General features: G+C 44.0%; 1 protein-coding gene across 4 annotated transcripts in view; it reads left to right on the top strand.

The window, feature by feature from the left end:
- The window catches only part of PDE4A (phosphodiesterase 4A), a 397,337-nt gene that overhangs the window by 272,584 nt on the left and 104,776 nt on the right, over positions 1 to 19,977 (top strand). Inside the window, exons 1-2 of one of the 4 annotated variants that reach the window (XM_083718846.1) lie at positions 4 to 125; positions 2,428 to 3,282. The exons of 2 other annotated variants lie outside the window; for them this stretch is intronic. In XM_083718846.1, the coding sequence (XP_083574972.1) occupies positions 3,041 to 3,282 (242 nt within the window). In that variant the 5' untranslated portion in view covers positions 4 to 125; positions 2,428 to 3,040. Of the gene's footprint in view, positions 1 to 3; positions 126 to 2,427; positions 3,448 to 19,977 lie in introns of those variants that run through there. One more of the 4 variants, XM_083718850.1, reaches the window with a different exon arrangement.

The raw sequence follows: 19,977 nt of genomic DNA, 5'->3' as shown, positions 1-19,977 counted from the left end.
ATAGCAAAGTGTGATGTCACAAGGCAGGCATGCAGCTGGAGCAGGAAATGCGAGGGCCGGTCCAATGTCCTAGCATAAATATTACATGTTCCATACTGCAAGTGATGGTGGATTTTAGCAATCAGGTAAGAAACTGTCGCTGAGATTATTTAAAACTTGTGCCGTGGGGAGGGAGGAGCTCAGATGAGTAGAATATGGAATTGGTGATCAACGCTCAAAGTCTCATTTCCATCACTGGGACCTAAGCACACACGTAAAGCACTAATTTGAAAGTGTGTGCTGTATTTCCCAGGATTGCATCTATAATCATATTCCAATTGAACCCCTAACTTCTGGAGAATTGTGTTGTTGTTGTTTAGTGTTTATATAGTGCTTAGTGCTGAAAACACTTCAGAAACATTTAGCATTTATGTAGCGTTGAGTGCTCAAAATGCTTTGCATAAGCATTATCCTTACAAAAGACCTGTATTATTATCTCATTCTTGTTAGCTAGGAAGGTGGGTACTGAGGATAAGAAAAATGGGCTTACCTAAAAGCCACCTAGGATGCGGGTGGCGCTGTGGTCTAAACCACTGTGAGCCTCTTGGGCTTGCTGATCAGAAGGTCGGCTGTTCGAATCCCCGCAATGACGGGGTGAGCTCCCATTGCTTGGTCCCAGCTCCTGCCAACCTAGCAGTTTGAAAGCACGCCAAAAAAAAGTACAAATAGATAAATAGGTACCGCTCCGGCAGGAAGGTAAACAGCGTTTCAGTGCACTGCTCTGGTTTTGGTGTTCCGTTGCTCCAGAAGCAGCTTAGTCATGCTGGCCACATGACCCAGAAAAACTGTCTGCAGACAAATGCCGGCTTCCCTCGGCCTGTAAAGCGAGATGAGCGCTACAACCCCAGAGTCGTTTGCAACTGGACTTAACTGTCAGAGGTCCTTTACCTTTTAAAAAGCCACCTAGTGCGCTTTTGGCAAAGGTGGGGTTTTTTCTGCGTTGAAAAAAACCTTACCAAATTACCGGTACTGGAGCTGGGGTAACTAAAAGCCCTATCCTTGTCTGTCTACTCAAGACTCAGCTCTTCTAATGGAGTGAGGAGTCTCCCTTCCCACTGACTGTTTTCCCACTCCATTTTGCGCCTCCACCCCCGCCCCATAGCATTTCTTCCCACTTGATTTCAAATGCATGTTCAAATGCACCATGAAGTCACTCACTCTCACTCTCTCAGCTTCAAGACTTGGAGCTCCCATCTACAACAGGAAGCTAAGAACTGCTAGTCAGCTTGACAACACTGAATGAGATGGGCTTGGAACCTTTGGGAAGCCCATGATAGGATATGAAGGCAAAACATTCCTGTCCCATTATTGTTCCTCAAATACTGGTACTGAGCAGCACAACCTGCCTCTGCATCTGAATAGAATGCATCTGTCAAACTCTCCTGCCTTACAGGTCTGTTACAAGGCTTGCTATGAAATGATGCCTATGTAGTGCTTTGAGCATTCTAAAAGGGCTATATAAATGCTAAAGTGTGTGTCTGTGTGTTTTAATCTTTTGACTTGCTATCTGGCAACCCTAACGACTTGCCCCCAAGCTGAGGACGGTTTTTTTATCTTTGTCATAAGCTGGCTAAGGCTGAAGTAGTTTAAGTGGCTTTCTGAAAATGTGAAGATCGAGCAGAGAGATAGCCTGGCGGATGGAGACAAGTAATGCGGTGCCTCAGAGATACAATCTGTGCCCCCAAAGACCTTGCAAGCTGTGAAAAGGCTGCTGGCCTCAGTCTATGTGAAGGGAAATGACCTTCCTTCCAGTCACTCCTGGGATGAAAACGGTGGTGCCAGAAGGATTTGCACTTGCTTGTGAGTGAGATGCAGAAAAGTTAAGAATCCCGAAAGCCAACAAAGCTCTGTTGGGTCCATCAGCAAATAAAAATTCCTTCCAGTGTTACAGTTTTCATCCCAGGAGTGACATGCGTAGAATAAATAACCACAGTATCAGAAAAGGACTTGCGTGCCTCTATTCACATGGTATTTGCAGTGGAACTGAGTTCTAAACTTTTCTTCTTCCCCCACATGGTGCCTTTGACCACAAAACCACGTGCTGTTTCAATTTGAAAAGGAGAAATAAAACTCCTGCCAGCTCTGGGTCAAAGCTGCCTGTTTATTTGGTACCCCCAGTGAGGGGATTCAAGCTTGTACGACTCTGAAGAGTTTCTCCCTGCCTGTTGCTGCCTGCCTGCCTGATTGTGCTGGGAGGGCCGAGAGATTGAGATAAGCATTTGTGATTAGCATTAAGCAACACAGCAGAGAAGGGAAGTCTGGCACGAAACCCACACAGCTGGCTCTCTCTGCCCATGACTCTTCTAAGGCAGCTGCCGCCGCTGGGACACTTGTAAGCCAGTTCAGCCTTTTTGTGTCTGCAAGTGTGGATGGTCTTTCTGCTTTCAGGGACCTTCTGCTGGCTTGGGAAGAGAAGGAACGTGGTGGGTCTGCTTTGCTGATAGCCAGGGATGCAGGCAGAACAAATCTGGCTTGTAGAGACTTGAGCAGGAAGGAGGATATTGCTGGCTCCTGGCGGCCTGGATCGAGAGCACGATAAAGAAGAGAACTTTATGGCCAGAAGGAATTCCACGCTGTGCTTGGCACCTGTGACCTCCAGAGCCCTTTTCCTTTGAAAGTCTTACAGCGGCTTACTCTCCTTCCTCCTCTTCTTCCAACTCCCCCCCCCCATTAAAACAAAACAAAGAGCCCTCTGGATGCATCGCAGTGACTAGAAATGCTGCTTCCTTCTACTGCACCTCCAACTCACTCCAGCTTTCGGAAGAACTGGGGAGGAGCCTGACTTCTCCCCTTGCCTCCAGGACAGTCAAGGGAGGTGGGGACACACTGTTTTGCCAGTGCTGATGCTTCAGCTGGGTACCTAAAGGTCCAGCAGTGCGTCCATTGCATCTCCCTCCAGACTGGATGCATTATGACACACCTGTGGAGCCCTTGCCTTTGGCCTGCCTGAAGAGCTGTCCCCGGGACCAGCAGAAGCCTTGGCCAAAGACTGAGCGGTGCCATGGCTTCCGAAAGACCCTCCAACCTGCCCAGCATTCCTGAAGACACCTCCAGCACCACGGACGATGACGAGGCCTTCCTCCCCAGTGAGTCCAGTGACTCACAGGCCTTAGCCAAACAGGTGACCCTTAGCAAGGCATCCAGCTCTCCGGTCTTGTTTGCTTCCCATTCGCCCAGCTACCTCATGAAACTGAAGGTCAACAGGAGCGTGTACGACTTTGGTCGGAAAATGAAAACAGTGGGGTAAGAACTTGCTTTAACCCCCCAGAGCTGCTGGTGACAGGGTGGGGGGTGGGGTTAGGGACTGTGTTCCAACATCCACAGGAAGCAATTTAAGAAGCCAGAACACACAAAAAGACGGACAGCAGCATCCTTGAGGCCTGCTTGAAGAAGCCCACATTCTGAAAGGTTGATTCTGGCCTTGGAATGATATATAGGAAAAAAGTTTTGCTGGGTTGGTATGCCTTTTATTAGGTAGTGTGAGAGGTACTTTAGCTTTTGCAGAATTAGATTTTTTAAATGTTATACAGTGGTCTGGGAGGGCCAACAAAGATGTTTGGTAGGTAAACATGGCTGGAGGCTTTGAGAGAGGGTGCTGTTTGCCTCTTCTTTTGGCTCATTGTGGTCTGAGTGACATGATCTAATTAGGTGTGTGTTGTGGGGAATAAAGCCCTGGGTTTGTGTGTTAGAGCTGTTTTGCTGTTTAAGCAGGGCTATAGTGAGATGCGCTTGGGAGCTGCTCCAAAGAGCTCGACTGAAAGGTGCACTCCAGCCTCCTTTAGCAAGGCGACTCCTCTCATTCCTGGATTGCACACTCTCTTAGCAGTCCAGTTCTGCCTTTAGCCCTGCAGCAAAGAGTCAAAATGACAGCAGGAAACCACACAGAGCAAGCTGGAGTTAACTCTTTATTAGCCCCCCTCCCCAAAAGGATTTGCACAGGAGTGTCAGGCCTAATGAGCAGCAACTCTGCTCCAGCAGGTCTTGCCCCCTTGAGGCAGTAGCAGAGACTGAAGGTCCCCACTTCCCCATTAGCTGCCTGTCCCCTCCTCTTCAGGGTCCCCCCCCCCCCGAACAATCTGAGACTGGGTCTATGTCAAGTAACTTCTCCTCCACTTTCTTCATGCCTCTCCTGGTTTTGGGAGACCAGAGGGGAGGGGAGCTTGTCACAGCAGAAGGGAAACACCAGCCTGACTCATCTCTGCCTCTTACCATCCCTCCTCTCCTGCTTCAGCTTCAGCCTCCGAGTCTGGACTGTTCTCTGCCACAGACTCCCGACGCTCACTAAGCCTTGTTACTTCTTCAGCTTCTGACACTCCTTTCCCCTGTCTTCTCCCTCCAACCACTCAGTGTTGTCCCAACCCCATTTCCCAGGCTCTGTGTCTTCTTTCCCCGGGTGTTCCCCAGCTGGTTTCTCCCAACCTTGCTCTGTGTCCAACCAGTCCATAACACCGAGAGAAAAATGCTTAAAATTGCTGCCTCTGGAAAAGGAAAGTGCCTAGATATTAGGGATGGGTGGCCAATGGAGTTGGGGTAGGGAAGAGACATGCAGTGGTGTCAGAGAAGCAAGAGCGTGTTCAGGCTTCTGAAACACCCTTCCCTGACCAGCCGGAGACGCTTTTTTTTTTGTTCCGAGGGTTCCAGTAAACCCAGCCCTGTTTGAATTTCCAGGAATGAGATATGTTTTCATTCCAGGAGATGAAAGCAGAAATAGGATTCTCAAAAATGCCACCTTACACACAGGATACCAGATATTGCATTTGCACAGTCATGTGGTAGACTTGTGGAAGGTACTCTCAGTCCTGAAAGACTCTCTAAAATAGGAGGAGAATTGAGATTTACAGAGAAGGCTGTGCATGCTTACTCCAGTCCAGTCCCATCCCAGGACAGAGACAGCAGTTTTATTTTTGCACAAGGCACTGCTTTCTTCAAAAGGCCCTATTCCTTTGTGTAGGACATTGGAACCACACGGGGGGGGGGGGCGCTTTGAGACAAATGCCACACTAAATGGTTTTGAGCTGAAGTTCATAAGGGCTCCTTTCAAAGGAGAGCCAGATATCAGCGAAGCCAGAGATATTTCTTTCTCTCTCTCTCTCTCTCTCTCTCTCTCTCAGGCCAGGAAGACTTGCATGTTATCCTTGCAAGATATCGTAGCCTAATATAGCATACTCTTGGAGGGTGGGGCCTGGGTACAAGGAGAAGAGTCAATATGGAGCAAATGACAGCTACCTATTTATTTGTTTGTTTGTTTGTTTGTTGTAGTTGTACAATTTGGCTGACAGTATATTTCTATGATAGGCTGGTGTAATGGTTATATGGGGTTAGGGTTAGGTGGCCTGGTTAAACCTTTCCTGGCTGGACAGCCCTTCACTTTGTGGCTGCTCAGTCGCTACTAGAATCCGTCTGTGGGCGTTTCTTGAACCTCTTCCAGCAAAGAAGTTCTTTGACGCCAAGTCGCCGCCTACTTTCCCTGCGCGGAAGTCTTCTGCGCAGGGTGGGTTTGGGCAGCGGAGGACCTGTGCTCTCCTCGCTGGTCTCCTGCGAAGAGTCCTGGAGCCTCCTCTCTGCTTCCCCCATCGGCCCCCCTCTATCCCTGGTGTAGCGCTGATTATCTTCCCCAGCCGGAGACCTGCCTCTATCCTTGCTTGGCCCCTCTCCAGCATCGCTGTGGAGCCTTGCCTCCTCCACTGGTTGCGATGGCAGTTCCCTCACAGTGGGTGACTAGGGTTGCCCCTTCTATCATTGAGTCATCATGTCTGCGGTGGCTTGTCCTTCACTGCAAGATCCAGTTTAGCACCTTTCCTAATGAAAAACCAGCTTTGCTAACAATTGTAGTGCTCTCTGTTCTCTCATCTGTAACTTTCTTGCCGATCCTGGGCTTCAAAAGGGTGAGGTGGACAGCCATGTCCATCAGATTTGCAAGTGCAGTGGCAGCCATTGCCACTGATACAACATACATATAAGCGGGGGGTGAAGGTGGTGCTGTGGTCTAAACCACTCAGCCTCTTGGGCTTGCCGATCAGAAGATTGGCTGTTCAAATCCGTGTGACGGGGTGAGCTCCTGTTGCTCTGTCCCAGCTCCTGCCAACCTAGCAGTTCAAAAGCACACCAGTGCAAGTAGAGAAATAGGTACCGCTCTGGTGGGAAGGTAAACAGCGTTTCTGTGTGCTCTGGTTTCTCTCACGGTGCTCCATTGCGCCAGAAGCGGTTTAGTCATGCTGACCACATGACCTGGAAAGCTGTCTGTGGACGAACGGTGACTCCTTCGGCCTGAAAGCGAGATGAGCACCGCACCCCATAGTCACCTTTGACGGGACATAACCACCCAGAGGTCCTTTACATTTACCTTTTTTTACCAACTTGAATAAAATATTGAGGGGGACAGGTAAACCCCACCCCACATTGATCAAAAGAAACACACCATTGGAATGGCAATGCCCATCAACTTTGCGGGGGTCCAGCACCCCCAAATATTTATAACATGATCTGAATAAATATAAATATAATAAATATAACATGATCTGAATATCTTCCACACTCCAAATTTACCCTTCCTTGCTCCACATTTCTAGGCACAGATCTGGGCCTTCCTTGTCTGGGGCAAAGCACTCTCTTCCCCTTCACTGCTTTCACCACTAAACCTCACTCTTTACCGTTGAATCAGAAGAAATGGCAATCCACAGAAAACCCAACTTGTCCTTTGCTTCGATTCAGCAGTATAGATTGGGTTTCCCTGAGAAAAGCAATAGGGTAAAAAGAAAAGAACTGGACAGTGCAGTCTTGTGCCTAGAAAACATGGGGTGAAAGTTAAGTGCATTTTACTTACTATATGTAGGGTTTGGTGTCAACGTTGCTTCTGCAGGTTCTTTGCTGTTCACTTGTGTTCCTTTGGTGGTGAGAGAGGTTGGGGTTGACCCAGGGTGTGGTTGCTTGTTTGTGATTGGCTGTGGTGGTCTTTGTTTCCATGTGTGAATGGGGTGGGTGGGTGTTTTGGCTCAGGTTAGCCATATTGATTTGTATGCTGTTGGTGGATTTTTGTCATGCTCTTGTTGAGCTGTGTATGTGATAAAGGGAAGCCATACCGGGGTGAAGGCGTCTTCTTCTATTTGTCCCCGTGTAAGTAAAATGGAAACATCGCCACCCGACCCCACCCCATCTCCCCCCCCCACCTCTTTCCTCCTTTTCTTAACTAATGTCTCAACAAATGAAACTGATTTGTAAAAATGTTACATGGGAAAAAAATACGAGAGAGAGACATTGCACACACTTTTGAAAATCAAGAAAATCAATAATAATAATAATAATAATAATAATAATAATAATGGTAAATGCATCAGTTTGCATCTGTTGCTGTTCCTGAAGTGTCTTTCGAAAGGCAGTTTTATGTAGAGTAGTTCAGTCTCAATGTCCCTAGCACATGGATGATGGATTCAAAGTCTGCTCTTTCAAGATAAGCTGAAATGCCAGCCAGTGAAAAATACTCCTGGCCACTGGTCTTCCACCTGGCCATTTAAGCACCAAGTCCAGCACTGCTGCCCAACTGCGAACTTGTTCCTTGAAGGGGTGTACAGTCCTGTCCAAGACCACTTGCAAACACCCGTGCACATTGCCTGTACAGTGGTACCTTGGTTCTCAAACTTAATCTGTTCCAGAAGCCCGTTCCAAAACCAAAGCATTCCAGAACCCATAGAAAGTAATGCAAAACGAATTAATCTGTTCCAGACTTTTAAAAACAACCCCTAAAACACCAGTTTAACATGAATTTTACTATCTGATGAGACCATTGATCCATAAAATGAAAGCAATAATCAATGTAATGTACTATAAAATAAATAAGGCAGTATTGTAGATGAAAAAAATTAAAATTATTTTTTTTCCCTTACCCACACTGAAGATAGTCATTGTTTGGATGGGGAGCTTTTATCCATTTCCACAGTCACACAATCAATCAACCAGTAGCTGAACTGGGTTCCACGCAGTTGCAAAAACAAATTAATCAAAAAAGCCTCAAAAACAAAAACTCAAAATAAATAGCAAAAACTAAAGCGCCAAACTTAACCAGTTCCAGAAGTCCACTTGACTTCCGAAATGTTCAAAAACCAAGGCACAGCTTCCAGGTGCCCCGGAAACAATAGCCGACAGCCGCATCGGATGTTCAGCTTCTGAAAAAGTTTGAAAACCAGAACACTTACTTCCAGGTTTTCGGAGTTTGAGAACCAAGGCTTTGGAGAACCAAGGTACCACTGTATCATGCCTGGATTACACTTCAGCTCGTTCACTCTAATCCTGCCCCAAACTGTTTCCCAGGCGCTGGTTCAAGAGTTCAGTCTCCTCCTTGAGAGTCACTGGTGGAAAGAGCTGGAAAGGGGTAGAACATCTGGGTGTCTCCTGCAGAGACTAGAGCTAATACAGCTGCCAAGAGGAGGAGTAAATCTCATGCTGGGAGACCAGAATCCAGAGTCTGTACGGAAGAGCATTTTCTCCTCAGCTTAATTGGAGTTTATTCTGTTTGCTCAACTCCCATATCCACCAGGCTCTACCTGTGACCTTCCCGATGGGATGCCATCTGCAATATGGACCTAGATTCACCTCTGAGTCTCATGGTCTGAGCCTTAGAAGATTTGGCAACCCTTGAGTAGGGATGGGCACATCAGTCTGGCTTGTGTCAGTTTCACGTCTGCTCCATTCATCAGTCCATTCTGCCCCATTTCCTTTTTTTAATAATAATTTTTATTAAATTTTTAAACAATAAACAACATACATAAAAACATATTATTTTCCAATAACCACATTTCATTCTCATCTTTGGACTTCCTCTCATCTCTTGTTGCTGCACTCTGAACGCATAAATTTTTCTAGCAAATTATTTACTTAGTTCAATTTATATTATGTAATTGTCCAATATTAAATCTCAAATTTTAGAATTTAAATCCCACTTATTCTTTAAAATTTAATTCTAGCATATTATTTATCCAAAATTTGTCTTTTCTTTCAGTTACCTTTAAATTTAATCCCTTATTACTAATTTGTTGGAGCCATATAATTACAAATCTTACATCTTTCTTAACATTTGTACAATTTACAATGTTTTTGTAAATAATCCTTAAATTTCTTCCAATCCTCCTCCACCAGTTCCTCTCCGAGGTCTCGGATTCTGCCAGTCATCTCTGCCAGTTCCATATAGTCCATCAGTTGCATCTGCCATTCTTCCAATGTGGGCAAATCTTGAGTTTTCCAGCCTTTAGCGATAAGTATCCTTGCTGCTGTTGTGGCATACATAAAAAAAGTTCGATCCTTCTTTTGCACACTCTGGCCGACAATGCCCAAAAGGAAGGCCTCTGGTTTCTTAGGGAAGGTATACTTAAATACCTTTTTCAGCTCATTATATATCATTTCCCAGAAGGCCTTCACCGTAGGACAGGACCACCAGAGGTGAAAGAATGTTCCTTCAGCTTCTTTACACTTCCAACATTTGTTATCAGGCAAATGGTATATCTTTGCAAGCTTGACTGGGGTCATGTATCACCTGTATATCATTTTCATAATGTTTTCTTTCAGGGCATTACATGCCGTAAACTTCATACCGGTGGTCCATAACTTTTCCCAGTCAGCGAACATAATGTTATACCCTATGTCCTGTGCCCATTTTATCATAGCTGTTTTAACCGTTTCATCCTGTGTATTCCATTTTAGCAGCAAATTATACATTCCATTCTGCGCCATTTCCACATTAGTTTGAGAGATGCTTGAAACAGTGTTTCATCTCAGCTTGTACTTAAAAAAAAAAAACACCAAGTACTGCATGCCAATAAATTTGGAGAACTGCAAAACCCAAAGGTTAATTGCATTCCAACCCATGTATTATTTGTTGAATGGTTTCTTTAAATGTAAAGGTTCATCATTGTTCCACCCGATGTGTATGTCTTTAAGGGGCCAGAGCAAAATAACGAGACCCAGCTTTACAGCTGTGAAACCTAGCAGGTGCTGCTGAGTTGCATTGATTAAGCTCTGTCAGCAATTGGGTGTAGTATATAAGGAGCCCCACCTAGCTCTCCCATTACCCTGGGGGATGGGTTGGTGGTTGGGTCTGGTTTGTTGTTGATGTATTTAGTGTAAAAGGAGTTTTTGTTTTTCTTATTGTAACCTTGTTTAAGTTATTTTTGAGTCCCTTTTTAATGCATGGTCTCCCCAGCAAGCTCTCTGCAGTGCTACTAAACTGCAAATAGCCAACATTATTAGCCCGAGAGAAGTGAGTTTAGGTCTGTTCACTTAAAAATATAGAGCAAATCGGATGTTCCCTTCCAACCTCTGCTGCTGGATTGGTGTAGCTTATTCTAGAACCCAAAGAAACAAAATACAGTGGACCCTCTGGTTACGTTACCTTTGGGTAACTTTCGCCGCATGCACAGAAGTAGCACCTGTAGATGCAGACTTTTTGGGATACGTACAGACCCCCCAGAACAAACTAAGTTCGTATCTGGAGGTTCCACTGTACAGTGGTACCTCAGGTTAAGAACTTAATTTGTTTTGGAGGCCCGTTCTTAACCTGAAACTGTTCTTAGCCTGAGGTACCACTTTAGCTAATGGGGTCTCCCACTGTCGCCATGCCGCCGGAGCATGATTTCTGTTCTCATCCTGAAGCAAAGTTCTTAACCTGAGGTAATATTTCTGGGTTAGCGAAGTCTGTAACCTGAAACGTCTGTAACCCGAAGGTACCAGTCCTTACTTTTAAATTTCTGAAAGGAAGGACTGGGCAGCGAGGTACATGAGCCAGATTTGGTGGGTTGGCGAGTGAGGAGATAGACGGAAGAGGCTATTATGTGTGTTTTCCCCCAGGGAGACAAATTGGTTGGGGAAAGCTGCTCTTTCTCTGTAACGTCACAGGTCTAAGAATAGTTCCCAGAGCCTGCGCCGTGTTTTGTTCAAAAGGGCTAAGCAAAAGGAACCGAAAGCTGTGGCCAAAGTAGAGGCATCAGCGGAAGGCTGGCTGCTTCTTCTTCCTCCTGCAGCTGCTCATTTCCGGCCCAGCCAGGCCTGGTCTCTTTAACAGCAGCCCCAGGCTTTTCCTGGAATGAAGATTAAAGTGATGTGGTCTCCAAGCAGGCAGGCGGGGTGAGAAGGGAAGCTTCATGTGCTAAGTTTCTGTGTATCGGGCTGCTGGAGAAGGCACAGGGTTAGCAACCCTGATTTTTCCCCAAAAAACCTAATATGTTTCAAGAATTTCTGTGCTGCTCAAAAGTTCTTTAACCAGAAGATACTGGTCTAATTTATAAAGCGCAGGCTAATTTTCTTTATCTTATCCTTGGGGTCCAAGATGGCTACAGCTGGGTATTATTTATTATTAATTAAATTGATATACCACCCTTTATCCAAAGATCTCAGGGCAGTTCACAAGGTAAAAATACAGGATAAAAGCACAAATAAATAGAACCAAAACAAAACAATAATCTCCACCCCTCCCACATGGACATTAAAAAGACTATAGAATATTAATCAGCCCAAGGCCTGGTTGAAGAGAAATGTTTTTACCTGGCTTCTAAAGGTATACAGTGGTACCTCAGCTTACATACGCTTCAGGTTATAGACTCCGCTAACCCAGAACTATTACCTCGGGTTAAGAACCTTGCTTCAGGATGAGAACAGAAATTGTGTGGCAGCGGTGTGGCGGCGGCAGCAGGCCCTATTAGCTAAAGTGGTGCTTCAGGTTAAGAACAGTTTCAGGTTAAGAACAGACCTCCGGAATGAATTAAGTACTTAACCCAAGGTACCACTGTATAATGAAGGCACCAAATGAACTTTCCTGGGGAAAGCATTCCACAAATTGGGAGCCACTGCAGAAAACATCCACTCTCATGTTGCCACCCTCTGAACCTCTCATGGAGGAGGCACATGAAGAAGGACCTCTGATGATGATCGCAGGGTCCAGGTTGGTTATACCTTGAGGTACTGCGGTCCAGAACCATTTAAGGCTTCATAAGTGAAAACCAGCACTTTGAATTGGGCCTGGAAGCTAATCGGCAGCCAGTGCAGTTGGGTCAGGATCGGGGTAATATGTTCAAACCATCTTGCCTCAGTAGGCAACTTGGCTGCCACAGTATGCACATTCTGAAGTTTATGAACCGTTTTCAGAGGCAGCCCTGTGTATAGATTGCATTGCAATCTAGAAGTTACCAGAGCATAGACAACAGAAATTCAGCTATCCCTGTTCTGATGGGGTGCACCGAGGTCACCAGCCGAAGCCGATGGAAGGCAGTCTGTGCCACCAAAGCCACCTGAGCCTTAAGTGACAGCAGATGATCCAGGTGTAACTCCTAGCTACGTATTTGCTCCTTCAGAGGCAGTGGAACTCCATCACAAGCAGGCCGCCTCCCATCCATCCGGCCTAAGGAACCACCCACTAACAGTGCCTCAGTCTTAGCTGGATTGCACTTCAGTTCACTGGCTCTCATCCAGTCCATTACCAAGGCAAGACAGCAATCCAGCACATTCACTGCAGATGTGAAGGAGAAGCAGAGCTGTGTGTCATCAACATATTGCTGACAACGTACTCCAAAACTCTGGATGACCCAACTCAGCGGTTTCATGTAGATGTTAAACATCAGGGGGATCAACTTGAAACCTGAAGAACCCAACACTCAAGGATCCCTGGAGCCAAAATGCGCTCTCCAACCATCACTCTCTGGGAACAACCATCCAAGTAGGACTACAGAACCACTCCGAAGCAGTGCCACCAACCCCCAACACAAGACAGCCTCTCCAGAAGGATGCAATGGTCAATGGTATCAAAAGCCACTGAGAGGTTGAGGAGCATTAACAAAGACATATTTCCCTTTTCTCTCTCCTGACAAAGGTCCATGCAGGGCAATCAGAGCAGTTTCTGTGCCAAAACTGGGTCTAAATCTGATGGAAATGGATCTAGAATATCAAGTTTCCTCCAAGAGCACCTGGATCTGGCCAATGAGCACCTGCTCAAGAACCTTAACAAGAAGGGAAGATTAGCAACTGGCCAGTAGTTAGTTAGGTTTTCCGAATCCAGTGGTTTCTTAAGGAGAGATTTTACCACTGCCTCCTTCAAGAAGGCAGGGACCACCCCCTCTTGTAAAGAGGCATTATTCACCTCCCAGGCCCAGCCAGCTGTCCCCTCCCTGCTAGTTTTTTATCAGCCAGAAAGGGAAAGGGTCCAGGGTGCAAACAGTCACCCTGGCCGATTCAAACACCTTGTCCGCATCCTTGAGCCTTACCAACTGAAACTCATCCAACACAACAGGACTAGGCAGTGCTCTGGACACCCCTTGAGTGTCACCCCTGGTGTCACATTTTATAACACGTTTATGACGTTTTAACTCACCAGTATAGATTAGTCTTTTTTTTTTTTTAAAAAAAAGAATTTTATTAGGTTTTTCAATAGTTATATAAAAACAAGACAAGACAATAATGGAAAAAAAACAAACAAACAAAAGAAAAATAAGACAAAAAAAAGAACACGTATAATTTCATTCCCTTTTTTTCTTATACCTTACTTTCCCGACTTCCCCATACCTCCCCTCTCTGTATTCCAATTTCTGTTATATTAATTCAGCAAATTCTTCCAGTATAGATTAGTCTTGGGATTCCTCAACACCGCCTCTGAAACCAGCTCTGTCAACTCAGGCAGGGCAGGGCAGCCAGGTGAGTGGTAAACGAGCAGAATCCCTAATCTGTCCTGATTGCCCAGTGCGCACCCTGGTGGACACAGCTAGGTGAGACCAACTCCACCCTGCTCACCCACCCAGGTCTTGGCGATACAAACCAAATCGAGCTCTTCATCCGCAATCAGATCATGGATGAGAGGGAGGTCTGAGCATCTACAGACATGAGGGCTGGCTGATAGATAGGACAATCACGTTGCCCAGGTTGGAGGAGGGGCTGGCACATGGCACAGTCACCAACTGTCTGTGCTGTGTGCCCCTTACCCAGCCTGCCCCAGCTCCCACACCATACCGCCCCCTGCCCTGAAGTATTGAAATCCCCGCCCCCAGCTGCTCTCTTCCCAGGCATATTTTTCTTTTCTTTTTTAAATAAATATTTATTAAAGTTTTTTGATACAAATACCCAAATAATAAACAACATTACTTATATCAAAACGTGGTTTCATCACTTCTTTGGACTCCCTCACGTCTCCCGCTCCCACTTACATCGTTAAAAAGTTTTTCCAAGCAAATTATCAACTTGTTTACAATCTTGTATCCACTCATTTAAATACAATCTAGTAATTCTCCAAAAGGTTTGTGTTTTCTTTAACCTCACTTATAATCAAATTCAGATCTAATTTAGTGGTGGCCAATTATTTATAATCTAGCATCCTTCTTAACATTCAAACAAATTACAATGTTTTTGTAAATACATCTTAAATTTCTTCCAGTCTTCCTCAATCCTCTCTTCTCCCAGGTCTCAGATTCTGCCAGTCATCTCGGCCAATTGCATATAGTCCATCAGCTGCATCTGCCACTCTTCCAATGTGGGTAAATCTTGCGTTTTCCAGTTCTTGGCGATAAGTATCCTTGCTGCCGTTGTTGCGTACAGAAAAAATGTTCGGTCCTTCTTTAACACCTTCTGGCCGACAATACCCAGAAGGAAGGCCTCTGGTTTCTTAGTGAAGGTATACTTAAATACCTTTTTCAACTCATTATATATCATTTCCCAGAAGGCCTTCACTTTAGGGCAAGTCCACCAGAGATGAAAGAATGTTCCTTCATTTTCCTTACATTTCCAACATTTATTGTCAGACGAATGATATATTTTGGCAAGTTTAACTGGGGTCATGTACCACCTATACATCATTTTCATTACATTTTCCTTCAGAGCATTACATGCGGTGAAGTTCAACCCAGTGGTCCACAACCTTTCCCAGTCCTCAAACATAATGTTATGCCCAATGTCCTGTGCCCATTTTATCATGGCCGATTTAACCGTTTCGTCTTGTGTATTCCATTTTAACAGCAAGTTGTACATTCTAGATAGTACCTTAGTCTTTGGTTCTAGCAATTCTGTTTCCAATTTCGATTTCTCCACCTGGAACCCTAACTTTCTGTCATTTTTAAAAACTTCTTTAATCTGAGCGTAATGTAACCAGTCTCGCACTTTATCCTTCATTTTCTCCAAACTCTGCAATTTCCAATTGTCTCCATCTTTTTCTAATATTTCCCAATATTTTGGCCATTTGGCCTCCATATTGGGTCTTTTTCGGGCCTTAGCTTCCAGAGGCGAAAGCCACCTCGGAGTCTTGTTTTCCAATAAGTCTTTGTATTTTATCCAGACATTAAATACTGCTTTCCTGACAATATGGTTCTTAAAGGCCTTATTGATCTTAACTTTGTCATACCATAAGTATGCATGCCAACCGAAAGCGTTGTTAAAACCTTCCAAATCCAACACATCAGTGTCTTCAAGAAGTAGCCAGTCTTTTAGCCAGCAGAAAGCTGCGGCTTCATAATACAGTTTTAAGTCTGGCAGGGCGAAGCCCCCTCTTTCTTTCGCATCAGTTAATATCTTAAACTTAATTCTGGGCTTTTTGCCCTGCCAGACAAATTTAGAAATATCTCTCTGCCACTTCCTGAAACACTCCGTCTTGTCCACAATTTGCAATGTTTGAAACAAAAACAACATCTTAGGCAATACATTCATCTTAATAGCAGCAATTCGGCCTAGCAAAGAAAGCTTCAATTTTGACCAACTGTCCAAGTCTCTCTTGATTTCAGACCAACATTTTTCATAATTATCCTTAAATAGACTCAGATTTTTTGCTGTTATGTTTACCCCTAGGTATTTTACTTTTTTAACCACAGTTAGTTCTGTTTCTCTCTGAAACCGTTCTGACTCTGTATCTGTCAAGTTTTTCCCCAACACCTTGGTTTTCTGTTTATTTAGTTTAAATCCCGCCACCCGACCAAAGTCTTGAATCAGTTGTAATACTCTTTTTGTACTAGATTCTGGCTCCTGCAAGGTCAAAACTAGGTCATCTGCAAAAGCTTTAAGTTTATATTGTTTCGCTCTGACCTGAATCCCTTGCACCAACCGGTCCCCTCTAATCCTATTCAAGAGCACTTCCAGGACCGAAATGAATAGCAGAGGGGAAATCGGGCAGCCTTGTCGTGTACCATTTTCAATTTTAAACTCTTCTGTAACCACATTGTTAACTATCAATTTTGCCTTCTGCTCTGAATATATTGCATCAATCCCATTCTCAAAACCCCGTCCCACTCCCATTTCTTTTAAATTTCCCTTCATAAATTTCCAAGAGATATTATCAAAGGCCTTCTCCGCGTCTATGAAAATTAAGACTGCTTTTATGTTTATGTCTGTTTGCAAAAGTTCCAAAATGTCAATAATGTTTCTTGTATTAGCAAACATGTGTCTACCTGGGAGAAAGCCTGCCTGGTCTTTATGGATTACTTCATTTAGAACTTTTTTAAATCTTCTTGCCAAAACGTCTGCAAATATTTTGTAATCCACATTTAAAGGGGAGATGGGACGATAGTTCTTGAGTTGTGTCTTTTCAGATTCCGATTTGGGTATCAATGTGATAAAAGCTTCTTTCCACGATTCCGGCGCCCTCTTCCCCTCTATAATTTCATTGCTGACCTCCATCAGTGGTTGTATCAGATAGTCTTTTAATGTCTTGTAATACTTGGAGGTCAACCCGTCTGGTCCTGGAGATTTGCCCAATTGCATGTTCTGAATGGCTTGTTCAATCTCTTGTCGTGTTATTTTACTACTCAGGAGTGATCTATTTTCTTGTGAGAGTTTTTTAAGTCCATTTTTTTCCAAAAATTGTTTAATCTCTACTTCATCCTGCGGCCCTTGAGTGTATAATTTTTTAAAATATTTCTGAAAACATTTTCTAATCTCCGCGGGGTTCTGGATGTCTCTTCCTTCAATTTCCAAATTCATAACTGTATTTAATTTTTGTCTCTTCTTCAACTGCCACGCTAGCAGTTTCCCACATTTGTTTGCCGATTCAAAGGTTTTTTGTTTCATTAGTTTAATCTTCCACTCTATTTCCTGATTTATCAGTTTAGAATATTGTGCTTGATGAAGTTTAATTTCTCTCAGAATCGGCTGTGACTTTGGATTTAATCTTAACTTCTTTTCTAATTCTTTGATTTTCTCCAAAATCTTGTCTTTCCTCTCATTTTGTGTCCTTTTCTTTACAGCATTCTGTTGTATCAAGAACCCCCTCATCACGGCTTTGCTTGCGTCCCAAATAGTTATTTTTTCCACCGTAGTGTTCATATTTATCTCAAAATAGTCCTTCAGAGTTTTTTGGGCCTTCTTAATGATCTCCTGATCTCTAAACAAGTTGTCATTCATCTTCCATCTAAAGGAACCGGTTGGTAATAGTGTCATATCCATTTTCAGTGCATTATGGTCGGAGCAGGTCTTTGGGCAGATTTCCACCTTTCTGACCTTGGGTGCCAGACCTCTAGTTATCCATATTTGGTCGATTCTTGTCCAAGTCAGCTGGGCTTCAGAGAAAAATGTTCCTTCTCTTCCCAAGGGGTTTCTCACTCTCCAGATGTCAATCCAATCCATATTGTCTGTCATTTCAAAGAAGGTCTTTGGTAGTCTTCCGTCTTTTGTGACGTTTTGGCTTTGTGACTTATCCATGTTAGTTGATACAACCCCATTCATATCTCCCACCATTATGATGTTGTTATAGTCCAGATAGTCCAGCATAATCTCATGCAACTTCTTATAAAATTCCGATTTACCTTCGTTTGGTGCATAAATTCCTAATATCAGGATTTTCTCTCCTTGATGTTGTATTTCGATTGCCAAAATTCTTCCATGTTCATCTTTAAATAGAAATTTGGGTGAAAGACTCTCTTTTGCATATATCACCACGCCTCTCTTCTTTACTGTGTCCGAAGATATAAATTCCTGGCCGAGCCTTTTATTTATTAATACTTTTCTGTGGAGCCTAGTCACATGTGTTTCTTGTAAACAAATAATGTCCAATTGTTCCTTTTTTAATATGTGAAAAATTTTCTTCCTTTTTTCCGGAATGTTACAGCCATTTATGTTCCAACTTAAAAGTTGCAGAGACATCCTGAATAAATCTGGTTATTTTCCTTGGGGTGGTACTTTGTTCTCCGGGTCTTTAGGGTCCAATGGTGCAGGTACCCCTGGTGGTTCAGGCCCCGCGGGTAGTTCAAGTCCTTTATGAAGGTCCTCTCCGTATGCAGTCAGAAACTTATCTCTATCTTCCAATGTTCTAATTTTGATCTTCTTCCCTCTGAAAGTGAAAGATAATCCTTGGGGAAAGTCCCACCTGAAGATGATTGAGTTGCTCCTCAACAATTTTACTAGTTCCAAATAATCAGATCTAAGGTCCAACAGTTGTTTAGGGATGTCCCTGTAAATTTCAATTCTTTTGTCCGAAATGTCCAGTGACTTTCCGTAATGCAGGCCCAAAATCTTTTCCCTTTCCTCCTTTGATCTCAACGTAATCAAACAGTCTCTGGGCTTCTCTTTTTTTATAAGTCTTCCAAGCCTAAAAGCTGATACAATTTTAAAGTCTTTTTCCTCTAGGTTCCAAAACTTGGAGAATTCTTTAGTCAGAAACTCAGCTAGGTTGCCTTCTTCCACTTCTGGTATCGACCTTATCCTTAAGTTGGTCTCCCTGTTCCGAAGTTCTATCATAGAAAGATAGGTCTGATGTTCACCTACTTGTTTACTGAGTGGTCTTACCTCTTTTTCCAACTCTCCCAGTCTTTGGCTGGTATCCTCAACCAATTTCTGATTTTCACCTGCAGCCTCCTTCAGTTCTCCAATTGCTTGAGCATTCTGTGCAACTTGTCCAGATAGTCTATTTAAACATTCTGTATTTTGATCAATTTTGGCTGTTTGCTGATCAACTTTTCTGTCCAAAGACTCCAATTTTTCAAGAATTCTCTCTAAAATAGAGCCAGTTGCTCCTGAAGCCATATCTTCCAATTGTAATTCCTCAGTTTCTCCCTCCCCTGCCCGTGGCAGAGAAGCAGCTTCTTCCTCCGAAGGCAAAGTAGGCACAGATGATCTACGTGCCTGAGAGGCTGCGGTTAAAGTTGTTAAAGTTGTTTGTCTAGTTCTTGGTCCCTTTTTTCTAGCGCCACTCATTCCAAAGTTATCTAAAAGTCAAGGTCAAGCTGAGTTGTTCCCATGAGAAAACAACGGCCCAGATGGTGGCAGTCAAACAGGAGGCCGGGAAAAGGAAAGTAAAACAATGTCACTGCTGTAAATCCCTAATCCTCTAGGGGGAGCTTAAAATGTCTTTGGGGAAGAGATCAATTCCAATAAAGTTAGTAAAATCTAATTTAATGTCCAGGAACCTTCAATAAAGTAGATTTTGCAGAGTTAGTGTTTAAAAAGTCACAATGTTTCAAACAGTGCTTACTGGTATTCCATGAGGTGCTTCAAAGTATCCAGTTCAAACTCCCTCAGATTGTTTCAAAGTTTAAGTTCAAAGTATCCAACCCTGCAGACTGGCTGCTCAGTTACTCAGGCAGTTCCAGCACCTGGGTTTCTTGCTTAAGTTGTAATCCAAATAGAAGAAAGGTAACACAGTCCAAATGAAAGTCATAAAATCAATTGCTTAAAATCCTTATTCTGCTTAGAAGTAATTTCCATGGATGCCCAGATCAGTTAAGTAAAAGTTCACTCTTTGCCTCCACTCCTCCAGCTCTTTACTTTCAAGTTCAGTGTTAGCGGAAGACGGACTTCCTGTTTTTCGTCACTCCGCTTTCAGCCAAATTCAATGTTTTTGAGTCTCCAACTTTTGTAAAGTCCTTATTTACTCACGGGTTGTTGTTTGCCGAATCAGCAGTTTCAGGAAGAGAGGTCAGCGCTCACCGGCAACAGCAACGCGGCTTCGCTCCGTTGACCGCGAAACGACCCACAGCGCCGCTACCCCCTCCGCGATCC

This window comes from Podarcis gaigeae (genome assembly GCF_964106915.1).
Source record: "Podarcis gaigeae genome assembly, chromosome: 17".
Taxonomy (NCBI): Eukaryota; Metazoa; Chordata; class Lepidosauria; order Squamata; family Lacertidae; genus Podarcis; species Podarcis gaigeae.
This window is presented reverse-complemented; position numbering and strand designations above follow the sequence as displayed.